The sequence below is a fragment of the Macrobrachium nipponense genome, chromosome 25 (genome assembly GCF_015104395.2).
Source record: "Macrobrachium nipponense isolate FS-2020 chromosome 25, ASM1510439v2, whole genome shotgun sequence".
Lineage (NCBI taxonomy): Eukaryota > Metazoa > Arthropoda > Malacostraca > Decapoda > Palaemonidae > Macrobrachium > Macrobrachium nipponense.
In genome coordinates this window covers 62,798,647-62,815,407 of record NC_087214.1, presented here as the reverse complement: position 1 = coordinate 62,815,407, position 16,761 = coordinate 62,798,647, and the positions used below count along the sequence as shown (strand labels likewise).

General features: G+C 35.3%; 2 protein-coding genes across 3 annotated transcripts; one reads left to right on the top strand and one right to left on the bottom strand.

The window, feature by feature from the left end:
* Positions 1-295: 295 nt before the first annotated feature.
* Positions 296-10,970, bottom strand: LOC135199447 (probable glutamate receptor). Of its 2 annotated transcripts, XM_064227500.1 has the most exons (9): positions 9,782-10,969; positions 6,376-6,466; positions 5,669-5,827; positions 5,183-5,363; positions 3,972-4,189; positions 3,057-3,185; positions 2,336-2,463; positions 1,688-1,848; positions 296-541 (listed from the first exon to the last, which is right to left on the bottom strand). In XM_064227500.1, the coding sequence occupies exons 1-9, from the start codon at positions 9,928-9,930 to the stop codon at positions 471-473; spliced, it is 1,287 nt and encodes a 428-aa protein (XP_064083570.1). In that variant the 5' UTR covers positions 9,931-10,969; the 3' UTR covers positions 296-470. The 2 variants fall into 2 exon arrangements, with proteins under 2 accessions (XP_064083570.1, XP_064083571.1); XM_064227501.1 differs by lacking the exon at positions 5,669-5,827 and having other exon boundaries at positions 9,782-10,970.
* Positions 10,971-11,202: 232 nt separating this feature from the next.
* LOC135199099 (uncharacterized) lies at positions 11,203-13,442 on the top strand. Its single transcript, XM_064227017.1, has 3 exons — positions 11,203-11,218; positions 12,135-12,791; positions 13,228-13,442. Exons 1-3 carry the CDS (start codon positions 11,203-11,205, stop codon positions 13,440-13,442), a joined length of 888 nt encoding a protein of 295 aa, XP_064083087.1.
* The last annotated feature ends 3,319 nt before the right edge of the window (positions 13,443-16,761 follow it).

Sequence of the window (16,761 nt, the reverse complement as noted above, 5' to 3'; positions counted from 1 at the left end):
ATTATATATATTATATTTATATAATAAACGACCTGGTCCAAATATCATTAGGTTGCTTTCGCATAATAATCGTTTATATTCTTTCTCATTAGCGATCCCATAATTCTTCGCTTCAGCCATATATAATCAATCATCTTTTGTATCATACACTCTCTCTCTCTCTCTCTCTCTCTCTCTCTCTCTCTCTCTCTCTCTATATATATATATATATATATATATATATATATATATATATATATATATATATATATAATCGAAAATAAGGGCATATATGAAAAGACAAACATCTGAGTATGCAAGAAGTTTAATTTATTTTAAAACAAATCACAGCAAATTAAGGAAAGAAACATACAACTAAGCGAACCAGTGCCGTATACGTCATTGTATAAGCAGGAGTTATAAATTAACTATAATCACCGTTACTGTAATTGCAACTGTAGGAGTAATGGTGTAATTGTAGATAATTACGTTCAGTAGTCCCTTTTCTTCGCCCAGCTAGTAGCCAGTTCTCCAGTCAGAAGTATGGCACCCAGTACTAGTCCTATAATAATAATAATAATAATAATAATAATAATAATAATACTAATAATAATAATAATAATAATAATAATAATAATAATAATAATGATAATAATAATAATAATAATAATAATAATAATAATAACAATAATAATAATAATAACAATAATAATAATAATAGTCTAGGCAGTGGGAATTCTTAGTCTTCATGCAAAAAACGATACTTATTTCTTATGGTTTTTCTGAGTTATAATCCATGAAGGAAAGTGAAACAATGGAGTAACCGCCTCGAGGCCTTTCGATCTATCGTCCTTTACCAAGCAGACTGGGATAAATATGGAGATAACTTTACAAAGAAAGGTCGTATAAATGGCAGATATGAGTTATAAAGGAAAATACGTACCTGGAATCAAACACAACTGGAGAATGAGTAGACCTTCCCAAAACAGGGATATACGATTTAACAGGTTTGCAAAGGACTAAGCCTTTGGTAGCAGGGGCAGAGAATTTTAAAAGATTATACAGATCTTGGTGACTGCATTACCAAAATTTTTTATAAAAGTACAATTCAATGAATTTCATTCTGGTAAAGAATCAAAATATTTTTTGCAAAGTGAACATTTCACAGAAAATATGTTAAACATAACATAGAAATGATCTATAAGGTAACTAATGTGTAATGAAGCCAGTGATTGTATCTTTAATCTCTGACTTAATTACGATTTATAGTTAGTTTATAGATAATTTCTATGGATCTGTATGTTTGATATATTTTTCTGAGAATGCTCACTTTTCCAAAAGTTTTGTTTAGCAAAATGAGATTTAATTGAATTGTACTTTAATTAAAAAAATTTTGGTGGTCAGCCACTTATATATCTGTATAATCTTTCAGTAATTGTCTTGTTCTTGCTTCCAAGGGCTTAGTCCTTTGTATAAACCTCTTGAATTGCACCCCTGTTTTTGGGTAGGTCTACTAATTCTCCAGCCGTGTTGGATTCCAGGTATACATATTTTCTTTTATAACCCTTATCAGCCATTTATACGAGCTATCTTTGTAAAGTTATCTCCATATTTATATACGAGTCTGCTCAGTCAAGGACGAGGAGTTGAAAAGTTATTCCATTGTCTCTCTTTCCTTCGTGGATTATTTATTTATTTATAGTACTACCTCCCAGACAAAGCAGGAAGATGCCTCCGAAATCGCTCAGCGAGAGCACCAGTGTAGAGATCCCATCCTCCTTCCCGGGCTTCACCATGCAGGCCGTTGCATTTGACGTCAATTGCTGCCTGTATCTGCTTATCAAGCCCCCTTCCTTCATCATCGTCACTCTATAAAACGAGAGAAAAAAAAAGCCTAAAATGAGTTTTTACAAAAACAGGCAGCTAGGTTAAGTGTCATTCGAGAAATGATTAAACTTGGTTGTTGGTTATGCGTCGAGGAAGCAATGCCTATACAACGGCGCCTCTTAATCGTAAGCATTATTTTTAAATTTGTTAAGCTCTTTTAATAATTTTTTCCTTTTTTTCCCCTCCCCCGCGTCTTATTTAAGGTCTCTTTTATTATTTCGTTGTGTTCTTTCAATAGGAATTTTCCAACGATATCATTTTCATTTTCTTCGTGAGGTTGCTGAAGTCCAAATTTCTACGCCAGAAAATAAACATCGTACGTATAGTCTAGGGAGTCTTCTGAAAATGTATAGAAAACGAAAGCGATCTATGACGCATTTGCGTAATTATTTGTATTTCTTTTTAAACTGCAAAGATCTTTAGGTCTGAAAATGGCTAGATATTGTATAAACTGTATCCATTTACTCACAGTTTATCGAAGTGCGGTATGATTGAGCTGTTTTTAGGGAAGGCGAAGGCAAAACTCGACGCCCAAATGGATTCCTTGGCGATGTAATAATTGCATTGGCCGGTTTCGCTGTAGTCGTCGCTTATGATCTGGAGGTTAAAAAAAAAAAAAAAAAAAAAAAAATGTCAGATTTAGATTAATCTGTACTAAGTGTAAAAATGTCATTTACATTCAGATTTTCATCTAAAAAAGGACATTATGTGACCAATATCTGTCATTCTGACAAACGAAGACATAATAACCGACTTACTAAAACATATGATATGAAGGAGCCGTTAGAAAGGTAAGTTGCTACAAAAAATAAAATAAAACGTAAAATTCGACTGTAAAATAGTATCCCATTTTGGACTTGGAGATATTTTCCTGCGTTTTAATGTGTGCTTTGAACGTTTCTGCAGCAAACCAGTTTGTCCGCCCCAGGTTGGGGCCAGGATAGGTAGCTGTAGACAACCACCCTCCTCCTATAAATTAATTTGTACACCCTGGAGGGGGGATGGGATAGGTACGGGAGACATCCACCCCGAGTAAGAGTGGGTTAGTTAAGGGATCAGGAGGGTATATGGGAGACAGGAGCGCCGGGTTCCAGCGTACATGGAGCACGCCAACAAGCCATATCAAATAACAGTCTTGTCTGGTAGCTTTACCTGTTCCGGTCTTCTTCATATAACAACAAAATACCAACCTTCTTCATGGAGAAGAAATCACATAATATGGCAAACTTTTCGACCTTCATCCGGTGGCGTTCGTCGTAACAAGCTGTGACCAGGAAAGCCTTGTCGTTGATCGTCTTGTAAATGCCTGATTTGGCGTCCTGTAATATAGAGGAAAGCAGCAAATTATCCTTATTTTTAATTGCTTATGGTATAATTCTATATATATATATATATATATATATATATAATATATATATATATATATATATATATATATATATATATATACCCACGATGCCTTCTTCACTTTTCGAATTCTTTGGGCTTTTTTTTTTAGATACACTTGCCACTACAAAGCCTTAGGAGCCAAGTGCAAGAAATATGAAAAAATTATGATATCCGGTAGCGGGAAACGAACCTGGGTTACCATACTCATGACGCCTGACCATGAGAAGGATAGGTACCTGTCATTTTCAGATATATTTATTAGAGCTGGAACGAGACCCAGTCTCAGCATCGTAGCCAAGTTGGCAATAGTTTTTATCGGTTTTTTAGTTGAAATATATATATATATATATATATATATATATATATATATATATATATATATATATAATATATATATATATATATTTATATATGTGTGTGTGTGTAAAATTTACTGGTCATTTTCACCAGATGCATATGTAATTGTAATAGCCACAATGCCCTCTTAACTTCTCGAATTCTTTGTGCTTCTTTGGATACTTTTGCCACTATAAAAGTATGAGAGGCAATGTCCATCAAGAGGTGAATGTGAAGTCGCACTTTTATACCTTTTCTTGTCACCTCTTTGGGTCTGCTAAGTTGGGTTGTCTGGTTACCAGTCCAGTTGCCTCTGTTTTAAAAACTTGACACAACACCGAACAGTCTCTTTTGCCAGACAGAGCCAAGAATCTACTCACGCCAAAAAACTGATGGAGAGAAGTTCCGTATTCGTTAGCCCAGGGGATCTTGCCATAGTTGACCAAATCCTGCAGAGAATCTACTGGAATTACAACCTTCGGCACTGCGAGGAGAGAGGTTAGGACTCCTTGGTAAGCTGAGCTGAGAATCAAGGTTGCCAACATCCACGTTCCCATAAACAGTCGACCAGTCAGTATCATTGGTGGGATTTCTACACCTGAGGAGTAAAATTCGAATTTTACCTCTGGACTTCTGTTCTGCATCTTGTTAAGGATTATCTAGCTTATCTATAAAAAAAAAATCATTAAGATGCTTTACTAAAAAAACTATTTGCAATAACTTCACAGGTTGTAATGTGTATTGTTTAGGGGGAAAGGAAATGTATATGGTTATATTATCTAACTTGAATGAACATAAATGCTCCTTATGACTGTTTGCTGTTTTGGTTGCCAAAGGAACTGTTGCAACACTGTCAGATCCCGAAGCCAAAATGGTACAAAATTTCTTTTTAAACGCTAAGATTACCCCTGGATTCAATGGGAAGCTCCAGAGAAGGGTCCCTCAGCCAAAAGTGGGTTTCAGGTCTCCCCAGCCGAGCTGTAATAATAATCTTGGTAGGGTTTAATGCTGATACAAAACACAGTGTGATTTCATTTTCTGATACCCCCTTTAGGACGCTAGATTCTTTGCACTATGGCTGAAATGTGAACCCACTTCAAAGTCTTTCAGCCCAATCGATCTAAAATGGCCCCGGCCTGGATTGCTGAATGGAGAGTGCTTTTGAGGAATTACAGAAAATTGTGGCTGGGCTTTGCATCTCCTATGGGTATCGAGGTAAATCATATTTAATAGCCAAGACAATTCTAAGGTTCTCTATGAATTCAGGAGGGAGCATTGGATCTCTGGGAGCCTGTGGGTTGTCCCCTCCCCATACAAGAGGTCTCCATTCTGGCACTTCTTAGGGGAACCCAGAGACCACTGTTCTACCAAATGGGTCTCTTCCTGGGCTTACCTAGGGAACTTAGGGTTTGACTGAGGGATCTTATCTCAGAGTGTCCCACAGAAGCAAAGGGAGACCCTCAGGAATTGAGAGAGCAATGATGTCTTTTACATCACTGAAATCCAATTGACTTAATTGAAATTACCTCAGTCCCTCTTCCTCATTGATAAACAACAATCCCACCTCTTTCTTCCTATCCTTCTTCCTTACCTTCGAGTAGAAGCAACCTAATGAGCCAAACGGGTTCGAAGGTCAGCAGTGGCCAAGTCTTTCCACGGAACTCCTGGAGATTATGCCCAGACTTCAATGGGCCCCATTGTTGAACGAACCATCTCATGGCGACTCCTAGTACCATGCTCCCAAGAACTGCCAAGGACAAAGCTATCCATACCTGGAGTGGGTTAGAAGAATGGAACTGGATGGGTGTTGGTTATCAGGACAAAGTATACAAAGAGGGTTTTGAAATGTTTTTGACACTTACCTGGATCTGATATTGTATTTATGCTTTGTGTGAAAGTATCTCAAGTTCCTAATTGCAATTACTGAAATGTAGGCCTATATCAGACCAGGAGATTTGTCCAACTGTATAAACATTGACTTCCAATGTTTAGATTACCTTTTTTTCTGAGTTTAAATTTACCTAAACTTGCCTATATATAAACAGCTATTAGCCTCACATTTCCGAAGGCCTATTACCTGCCAAGCAAAAGGCTTAGCGAAGCCAGTGAGGTCTCGTTCGCGCGTAGGCCTAGGGAGGAATATACCGCTGTTGTCGATGTAAACGGGAACGGAGAAGTCGATTATCAGGCTTCTCAAATATGTTATGCTGAATGGGCCTAGAGCCATGTCCACTTCCTGTTTGGGAAGAAGTAGTTTGAGATATATATATATATATATATATATATATATATATATATATATATATATATATATATGTGTGTGTGTGTGTGTGTGTGTGTGTGTTACAGACAGATGGCAAAATGCACTTAGGGACATTTGATTCCCCAAGGGGCTAGTACTAAACACGGTGAAACTGTGACTTCCCTACTCTGTTTAGTCGTGCTTAATACTAGCCTCTGAGGGAGTCAAATGTATTTTACCATGTTTAGTACTAGACCCTGGGGGCGTCAAAGGTATTTCACCATGTTTAGTACTAGACCCTGGGAGGCCAAATGTATTTCACCATGTTTAGCACTAGCCCCTGGGGGATCAAATGTCCCTAAATGCATTTTACTATCTACCTGAAATCTCGGGCAGTTCATGAAATCCCTGCTTTCACGTTCTGCTTGTAACAATATATATAGTATATATACATATGAGCAGATATATGAAATGGTAATATTACCGATTTCTAGGTTATTAGGCCTAATAATGGATACCAGAGCACATCTATAGGCCCTTACCCTCCTGTGACATAGGCCTATCATTCCAGTTGTCGATCCGTTCGGTAAAATTCGGCCCCACTCGCCGTCAGCTGCCTCGACCAGGGAATATCTGGAACGAATTTGGACAGAATAGCAACAGTCATTCATGTGCTCGTATTTTTATGTTTATTGTTTCTAATGAGAAAACTGATTTTCAGAGATTTCAAGATTTTGGACAGAACAGTAACAGCGATTCCCGTGCTCGTATTTTTATGATAGTTTATTTATTTATTTATTTTTTTTAAATGAGAAAACTGATTTTCAGAGATTTCAAGAATTTGTAGAGGATTATAATAACAGCGATTCCTCTGCTTGGATTTTTATTATAATATTTTTTTTATGAGAAAACTGATTTTCAGAGATTTCAAATATTGATTCCAGCAATATTTTTAAAATATTTAATCGTAGGAACTTATGAAGGAGAAATTACGTAATTTATTTTTATGATTATTTATTGTTTTTTGTTTTTAAATGAGAAAACTGATTTTCAGAGATTTCAAATATTGATTCCAGCGATTTTTTTCGAAAATTAATTTAATCGTAGGAAGGAGAAGTTACGTAAATGCATTGACTCAATAGTTAGACCTATATAAGATCAATCTTTCTTTTGCAATTTATCTGTAAATTAACACACTTCCGAGCCTTCTTCTTAAAAGGGTATAATATATAAATTAAAGAGATAAGATGACAGTGAAATTAATAACGAAATACAAATGAAAATGTTGGCTGTTTCTTAGTTTAAAAAACTTTTATTTGCGGATTTTGAGTCTAAGTGGAGTGCAGCAACTGACAGTCAGCGCTGCCAACTTTTCACCGGTGTAGCGGTCAGACCTTGTTATAGGTCTATAATTCTTGCTACATCAACTTAAAGGAATAATTAGGTCTCAACTAATCTGCAACTAATCTTCACCAAATTTGATTTAGATTTTTATTAACTTTTAAAAGTAAATTTTCGAAATCACGTTGCGTTCTTTACGTTCTGAGATGGGAATGATAACTCTTTTCAAAACCCAGCATAAACCAACGGGATATAATCTGGTAGCTGATGTATTTAGTTTGATATATACATTTTGAAGAATTAGTAATATAGAAAATATTAGTAATACTGAAAAGTCTTTATATATTCCTGAGAAATAGGATTTAAATCTAAAAATTTAGAACTTTGTGGGTCTAGGTCCTGTAGATCTACGAATTTCTAAATTTTTAGAAAACGTAAAGAACGCAAAGCCATTTCGAAAATTTACTTTTAAAAGTCAATATAAATTAAATCAAATTTGATGAAGATTATTTGCACTAATTGAGACCTTATTATTATTATTATTATTATTATTATTATTGATTGTCGATGTAGCAAGAATCAATAGGCGTATAACAAGGTCTGACCCTTATGCCCATAGATATAAAAGCCTAGATGCCGCATCGGGCGCTAGCTGAATAGGCTGGCGCACGTCATCAGGCCCGCCATCTTGGGGCGGTAATTCAAGCAATGCAGCAGGCTGCAGTATATGACGTTTTTTCGCCACTAATCGCTTAATATTGCACAGATTTTCTTGTCTGATGGCTCGTTACAAAGCTTACATAATTCCCTACAAGGATCTAATAAAATAAAGTTGTTCCTTATTGTTTGAAAGTTAACTTACAATGACTTTGTTTTAGCAGGTAGGGGGAAGGGGGCTAGTTGTACACAAATGTTAATATTTACCCATAACTATTGCTGTAAACAATAATTTGAAATGCTGTGATAAGACAGCCTACGAAAAAAAATGGTTAAAACAATATTGTTTAAGGGCCATTAGGTCAATAGGGTAAAATGTTGGACACTAATTTGATGTTTCTAGATTTCTTTCACTGCATTATAGCTATGTAATATTAGTGTTAATCTGGTCCTTGTAATAAGAAACTAAATGGCCAAGCAAGGCACATAATGAGTTTGTTGATGTTTTGATATAGCCTGCTGATTTCATATCAATGCATATAGATTATCATTACAATGTAGTATCATTAAAACTGTTGGAAACAGCAATGAAAAAAAAACAAAAACTTGTTTAAATTGCTGGGAATATTTATAAATAAATGCACAGATGTACAATAAATGTTATATATACTTCAATGTAAGAACAAATATCATGAAAATAAATCATTGTGCAATACATTTTGAGAGTTGTTACTTCAAAGTATAGGCTTAATGACCCATAAGGCCACCCACAGCTTTAAATTTATACATGTGTGACCAAACCAATGAACAGTTAGCTGAAAAAAAATTAGACTGGCCTTATGATTGTGGTCTAGGCTGAAAGGCTCGGTGGGGGGGGGGGGGGGCGGTTACTATGACCGGGTATACAGGGTTGCTCGTCAGGATTGGCTCATTTTGGCAATTTTGGTCTATAGAAGTATAGAGATGGCCCAGGCCCTTATCCCAAATAAGGTATAATAATTTGGGTCCTTGACAACACAGGTCTAGAGAAGAGCTATATTGAACTGTTAATGCTTGCCATAATGATATATCTTAGTCTGAGCAAATTAAAGGTAGTTTTGTGAAAAATTTAAGTTCTTTATAATTATTTCACCATATAAAATTAGGTCTAGAGATCGGTCACTTTTGCCACTAGACGAGGTCTCTTGATACCCGATAAATTTTCCAAAGCCAGGTCTAGAGGTCAGAATTCACTGAGGAGCATCCCGTTCCAAAAAATTGGAAGAACCCCCACCCCCCCAGGCTCAAAGGAGCAGGCAGAGATGCAAAGGCTAGATAACACAGAAATCCTAGTTATTCTAAGGCCTACTGTAGTTTATTTTAGGCTCAACCCTACAGTTTTATGACTTAAACTTGTAGGCCTGTGCCAAAAATTATATTGGGGGATTTTTTAACAGAGCACTTCGAGAGACAAAGATTTTACTTAAGTTGCACAGATCCATAGCTGTAGGCCTACTTTAGTCATCTGTCTTATCACAGCATTTCAAATTATTGTTTACAGCAATAGTTATGGGTAAATATTAACATTTGTGTACAACTAGCCCCCTCCTTCCCCCTACCTGCTAAAACAAAGTCATTGCAAGTTAACTTTCAAACAATAAGGAACAACTTTATTTTATTAGATCCTTGTAGGGAATTATGTAAGCTTTGTAACGAGCCATCAGACAAGAAAATCCGTGCAATATTAAGCGAATAGTGGCGGAAAAACGTCATATACTGCAGCCTGCTGCATTGTTTGAATTACCGCCCCAAGATGGCGGACTTGTTGACGTATGTCCGGCCGGCCGATGCGGCATCTAGGCTTTTATATCTATGCTTATACCGGTGAAGATGTTCGGTATAAATTTATCCGTGATTTGGGTCACTATATAATTGCCGAGAGTCATGGCTTCCCTCTTCGTCCAAACTCACGTAAAATTGAGCTTCTGAGCAAACATGTCCATGAACTCGATGAAGATGCCTGTAGACTTCACCAGGCGTCCCTGTTGGTCGTGTTCCATCAACACCCAAGGGTTCCACACGCCGGCCGCGACGCGCAAATGCTGTCCCTTTAATGCCATTGGGTAGTCTCTCTCTGTAGCTGTCTCTGAAGCTTTTAAGTTTTAAGACTGAAAATGTGAAATATAAGGTCTCTGAAATAAAATGTAAACAGCTTGATTACTCTGGAGTGATCTGATCTACGCTGTGAAAGGAATAAATAAGGTCTTAAGGCTGAAAAATGTGAAATATAAGGTCCCTGAAATAAAATGTACCCAGGGAAGTGTGGTAATCCTGGGTCCTGGCTGCTACCTACTTACCACTCACAAGTTGAAAATGTGAAATATTAAGGTATCTGAAATAAAATGTAACCAGCTTTATCACACTGGAGTAATCTGCTCTACGTTTTGAAAGGACTAAACAAGGTTTTTAAGGTTGGAAATGTGAAATATGTATAAGTTCTCTTCAAATAAAATGTCACCAGCGAGGTGTGGTAATCCTGGCTGCTATATCTATACTAGACAGCCATCTGACCATCAGGTTATTCACAAGTTGAAAATGTGAAATATTAATGTCTCTGAAATAAAATGCAAACAGCGTGATTACTCTGGAGTGATCTGCTCTACGTTGTGAAAGAAATAAACAAGTTGGAAATGTGAAATATAAGGTCCCTGAAATAAAATGCCACCACCAGCGAAGTGTGGTAATCCTGTTGAAAATGTGAATTATAAGGTCTCTGGAATAAAATGTAACCAGATTGATTACTCTGGAGTGATCTGCTCTACGTTGTGAAAGGAATAAACAAGGTCTTAAGAATGAAAAATGTGAAACATATATAAGTTCTCTTGAAATAAAATGTCACCAGCTTCAAATGTTTCGAAGTGTGGTAAGCCAGGCTGCTACCTCCGGGGCAGCCATCTAACCAACCATCATGTTCGCCATTCACAAGTTAGGAACAATTTGATTTTAAAATGGCGTGGCCGTAATTCTCGCCCAGTATAGTCTAACTTGGGTATTGTGTGTGTAGCAAATACAAGTAGCATTCAGTTTCGTAAATAGGTAGTACCTCTACCTGTTCTTTATATATTTTGTAACCTCTGAGTTATTATTATTCTTATTATTATTATTATATTATATATTATTATTATTTTATTATTGATTATTATTATTATTATTATTATTATTATTATTATTATTATTATTATTATTATTATTATTATTATTATTATTATCTTCCAGCGATGACGTCCTCTTGTGTCTATATTATAATATGTAAGGCGAAATAATCGTTGCCTGAGTTCGGCCTAAATTTGGATGAGACAGAAGAGCATCGAATCCACGGACGTCCGTGCAAAATGTCGCTCTTATCAAGTAAGTTGTTCGTAAGGATCAGTGGCGATTCTAGGGGGGTCCATGGGGGGGCAGCTGCCTTCCTAGATTTTGGCCATGCCCCTGGTTTGCCCTCCCACCTTTTTTAATGAAATAGTATATATAAAATTAATCATAATTGAATATAACAATAGTTACTAACTAGTCACACAAAATTGGGCTGAGTCTCTCAAGAACGTGATGCAATGTTCTGTTTTGCTTGTAGGCACTTTGCATCACCTTCTCATGGCAATGTAGACGATGCATTTATAAAGAGTGGCTTTAGACGATGGAAAAAGCCACAAGGAAAGATGGGGCCATTGCAAAGCACCTGAACTCACATATCCACAAATTCTCTATACTGCGTGGATTGACTATCAACACAATAAAACTGATAAAACATCCATTAAACAGTATAAGTGAGGGCTATCAGAAGAAAGTCCGTGAAAATCGTCATTACATAAACACTCTTGGCGAGATTATACTCCTGAGACTAACAAAATACAGCACAAAGGGGCCACAGAGAGAGTGACGATGAACAAAATCCAGGAAATATCCGTAAACTTCTTAGATTCATTACAAACATGATCCTGTTACAGCTGAACGTGTCAAAAGTGGTAAAAAAAAAAAAAAAAAAAAAAAAATTAGAAGTACACCAGTTCTGCAATACAAAATGAGATGATTGATACATTTGCATCAATTGTGAGGGTAGAAATAGCTGAAAACATAAAATCCTGCCATTACTTTTCTGTTCAAGCCGATGAAGCCAAGGATGTGAGTAAAACTGCGCAATTAGCACAATAATAGTAGTACGATTTTATGATGAAATCTCGCACTGTATTCAGGAATGTTTTATTTCATTCACTCTCATGTCTCCATTGGATGCTGCATATATCACAGACATAATACTAAAAACTAGAAAAATTAGGCTTAGATTATAAATCCTCTCTTGTTGGCTTGGGATTTGATGGAGCATCAGTCATGAGTGGAGGAATTAGTGGCGTTCAGAAACGTATAAAAGAGAAAGCACTTTTTGCTTATTATGTTCATTGTTGCGGTCATAAGCTCAATTTGGTTTTGACAAGTGTTGCAAAGAACGTACCACAAGCATCTGAATTTTTCAGTCTTCTTGAAGAAGTCTATATCTTTGCTAGTAATGCAGTGGTTCATGAGAAGTTCCTTTCTATACAGCGTGAAATGTTTCCTGAAGAACACATTCGAGAATTTCAACATCTCAGTGATACTCGCTGGTGGTGTCAGGCTACCTCCTGTGATGATGCTTTATTACGTCTGGAATGTATTATAAGACTTTTGAAGGAGACTTCTGCAGATGATACTGGAGCTCGAGCTGTATCTGCTAGAGGTTTACTTGCTCAGATGGATCCAGAATTTGTTTGTTTATTGCAGTTTTTCTCTGAAATTCTGGGAAAAATAAATAAAGTATCTCACTGGCTGCAGGACAAACAGGCAGACCTTGGAAAAGCAGCTAAACTTATTTCTTGTCTTCGTGAAGATTTAGCTGATGTAAGAAACTCCAACTTAATTGAGAATTACTCTAATATGGTTGACGAACTCTGTAAAAAATGTGACATTTCACCAACAGTGACAAGAAAACGTTCAAGAAAACCTCGACAACTCCGTATTTTATCATGTTGGAAACATCTGGCCAGAGAGTTGTGGAGCCGAGTCATCCACAACACGTCACAATCTTGTATGAAGTACTAGACTGTTTAAATAGTGAATTAGATCGTCGTTTTTCCAAAGAGTCATGTGTGATTTTCTGTGGCATTTCAGCTCTGTCCTGCAGGACAGACGTTCTGACATGAGGATGACTTGAAGTCATTTGCTTTTATCATATTCAGTTAATCAAAGTGATTTAAAACACTAGCTATCTTTAGTTAAGAAATTGTTCCGGAAAGAACATCAGCCACCTACATCATTGGTGGAGTTTTTGTCATTTATTCTTCCATATAAATCTGCCTTTGATTGCTTATACATTTTACCATTGATAGCTGTAACACTTCCTGTTACCAGTGCTTCTTGTGAAAGGTGTTTTTCCAAAATGAAAATAGTAAAAACATTTCTTAGAAATTCAATGACTAGTGAGAGACTAAGTAACACTGCATTGTTATCAGTTGAAAGTAAACGGGCTGAGAGTATTGACTTAGATAGTTTTGTAGATGAGTTTGACAGCCGACATGACAATTGTAGAATCAAACTGCACTAAACATTTTGAGAATTGTCCCGACATGGTCCATATCTGTTTTGTGTTCAAATGTGTATTATAAAAACTTACCATTCTTTAATAATTGCATATTGTTATGAATTGTATATAGTTTTGAATGTCGAAACAACACTTTGAGAATTTTCATGATAAGCCTCATATCTGTCTGTCCATTTCATTACTTAATACCTTTCCTTACTTTGTTCAATTGTGCATTATACAAACTTGCCATTCTTTAATAATTGCATATTGTTTGGGATTGTTAATAGTTTTGAATGTCAAACGAGCTTTTTCAGAATTGTCATGACATGCCCCATGTATATCTGTTCATTTCATATAATTACTACCTTTCTTTATTTGGTTCAAATGTTTATTATATTTATACATACTATCCATTCTTTAACGTTTGCGTATTATTTGGAACTGTATATAGTTTTGAATGTTAAATTTTCATATCTTGCAAGTCAGATAAAATATAAAATGGATGATTTACAGTTTTGCTTAGGAATCAAACAAAATTCTATATGAACCTTTACCCTTAGTCAAATTCATTCCTCTATGAGTTTCAAAATGTTTCCAAAATTGTAATAATTTTTATAGTCACCTTTCCTATGATGCCCACCCAACAATTATCTTTGCCCCAGAGTTGCCCCCCTACTTTTTGAGGGGTAAAATCGCCACTGGTAAGGATTCGTATGTGATGTAACTATTATTATTATTATTATTACCGGAGACCATACGCGGGACACCGCCATTAAATTGACGACGTTATGACAACACTTCGTAGTAGAGTGGGGAGTTAGTACCATCTTAATGCACCTCTCGCGGTGCATACTGTAGGTATTGCTTATAATGCCCTTAGCTGCAACCCCTCTCATTCATTTAACTGTACTTCCGTTCATATTCTTTACTCCATGACCTTAAATTTTACTTGACATACCATTCATGACAATCGTCGTTTCCTCAAAACAGCGCAGTTTTAGTGATGTGTTCGGTTGGCAATTTTACTGGGCAAGATAGTTTTGTCTTACAGTTAGATGGCTCTTAAAGTAAGACAAAAAAACACCCACTGCCACATTCATTTAAAAAGGTGATTTAATAATGACATCCCAATACAGAAACTTCCTCTACCTACATCAGCCCCTCCATCTCATTACAACGAAGTCTCATCCGTAGTATTAATACAATATACCTAGACCGTGGTGGTGTTACTCAGATATTATCAAGTATATATATATATATATATATATATATATATATATATATATTATAGTATATATAACCACACTTAAATATTATCATTAAAGATAATATCAATGGTTCATTACGCTTATAATCTGCTAAAAAAAACATTCCATATGACGCATAATCAATGTTTTGTAAAAACTAATCTTAACCGTGGCATTAAAAGCCAAAAGGATACGGGTGCTTTCTTGATATATATATATATATATATATATATATATATATATATATATATCTTAAAAAATCACTGTAGATGCACGTGACTTCATAAATAAGCGAATCTCACAGGGAAATGATAGTCAGAAATCCAAGCGCTTTCGTCTTTACTCAAACATGGTCTGAGTAAAGACGAAAGCGCTTGGATTTCTGACTATCATTTTCCTGTGGGATTCGCTTATATATATTATATATAATAATAATATATATATATATATATATATATATATATATATATATATATATCTATTATATATATATATATATGATATATATATATTATATACTATATATATTATATATATCTATATATATTTACCTATATCTATATATATATTATATATTCTAGTTATATATTATATAGGATATTATATATATATATATATATATATATATATATATATATTCTATAATATATAATCAATATAAACCCTAATAGATATATAGTATATATTAATTATATATATATTGGAAATAATAATATATTATAATATATATATATAAGAACAGGCACCCGTATCCTTTTGGCTTTTAATGCCACGGTTAAGATTAGTTTTGATAAAACACTGATTATGCGTCATATGGAATGTTTTTTTTTTTTTTTTAGCAGATTATAAGCGTAATGAACCATTGATATTATCTTTATTGATAATATTTAAGTGTGGTTATACGTATTCCTACATAGAAATTATATAATCCCCACTGCTACCACGCAACGTAAAAACACCATTCAAACAAACATTATATAAAAATCTACATGATAGAAAGATGGATATAGATTATAGTAGCCGTGCGCACACACATATATAAATATTTGTATTGTGATCGTTACAACGCCTTATGGCTTGTTGCTTATTCACAAACAGGTTATATACAGACGTATAGGCGTCCGCCCTAAAGAATAACAAAGATAATTGAACGAACGTGAGCTAGAGATATATCATACCTGGGCGTCTCTGAATTAGGCCGAAGTCACGATGACTCTTCAATGTCTCCGATAAGGAACGTTAGTTTTGCCTTTCCTCTTTAGCTGCATTTCTGCGTCGGCGTCAGGCATATTTTTTTCACGGCCAATAGGATATAAATTCTCCTCTGGTGACGTTATACAACGTCATTGGCCATTTACGAAAACTTTTGATGACGTCATGGGGCGTCCCTGACATCTCGATACTGTGGGAATTTCACTGTCTCATTTCTTGTGAAATGTTATGAATAAACGGTGTATTATACATTAATCTGAGGTTTCAGAAACACCAAAAGCGACTTAAGTCTCAGTGATATAGGCATAATCAAACTATACAGGATAATACGTAAATACGCCGATAATTTTCAAATAACTTTATCGAAGCGTTGAGGCAGCTTAAATAAGACTTGATATTTGTGTGAGCAGTTGTCTTATTATTATTGTTTTAGTATTGGTTAATTTAATTGTTACTCTTGCGATGAAATAGACTTTTTTTTCTAGAAAGAGAGAGAGAGAGAGAGAGAGAGAGGTACTGCAGCAGTAACTATACAGGCCAAGAGACGCCATACTTTATTCTGTCGGCTCGATGGCTGCAAATTGGTAGTACTTAGTATGCAAAAAAATTCATTTAAGCTTAGAGTTGGCCATGATCGTGCGTCTGACACCGACAGGGACATTTTTGACTGAATATATATTTATAATATCATTCTTTTGAACAATCAGCCAACTGCTGACTGTTGGAGATGCGCCATTGATAAGCGGTTATATTTTTGACGAGTATTCCTTCAAGAGGATGGTGTTTGATTATATATATAGTGTATATATACACAAATGATATATATATGGGTGTGTGTATGTATGTATGTGTATGTTATCACAATTTGGTACAGGTCAGCT

Bases quoted from the DNA above. Each gene is read 5' to 3' on its own strand.
- LOC135199447 (XM_064227500.1), bottom strand. From the start codon at position 9,930: ATGGCATTAAAGGGACAGCATTTGCGCGTCGCGGCCGGCGTGTGGAAC. The intron at 4,190-5,182 runs GTAAGGAAGAAG...TTTACTCCTCAG, and splicing joins TAGGTTGCTTCTACTCGAAG to GTGTAGAAATCCCACCAATG. The intron at 542-1,687 runs GTAGTACTATAA...TTATTATTATAG, and splicing joins CTTCCTGCTTTGTCTGGGAG to GACTAGTACTGGGTGCCATA.
- LOC135199099 (XM_064227017.1), top strand. The intron at 12,792-13,227 runs GTAAAAAATGTG...TACCATTGATAG, and splicing joins TAATATGGTTGACGAACTCT to CTGTAACACTTCCTGTTACC.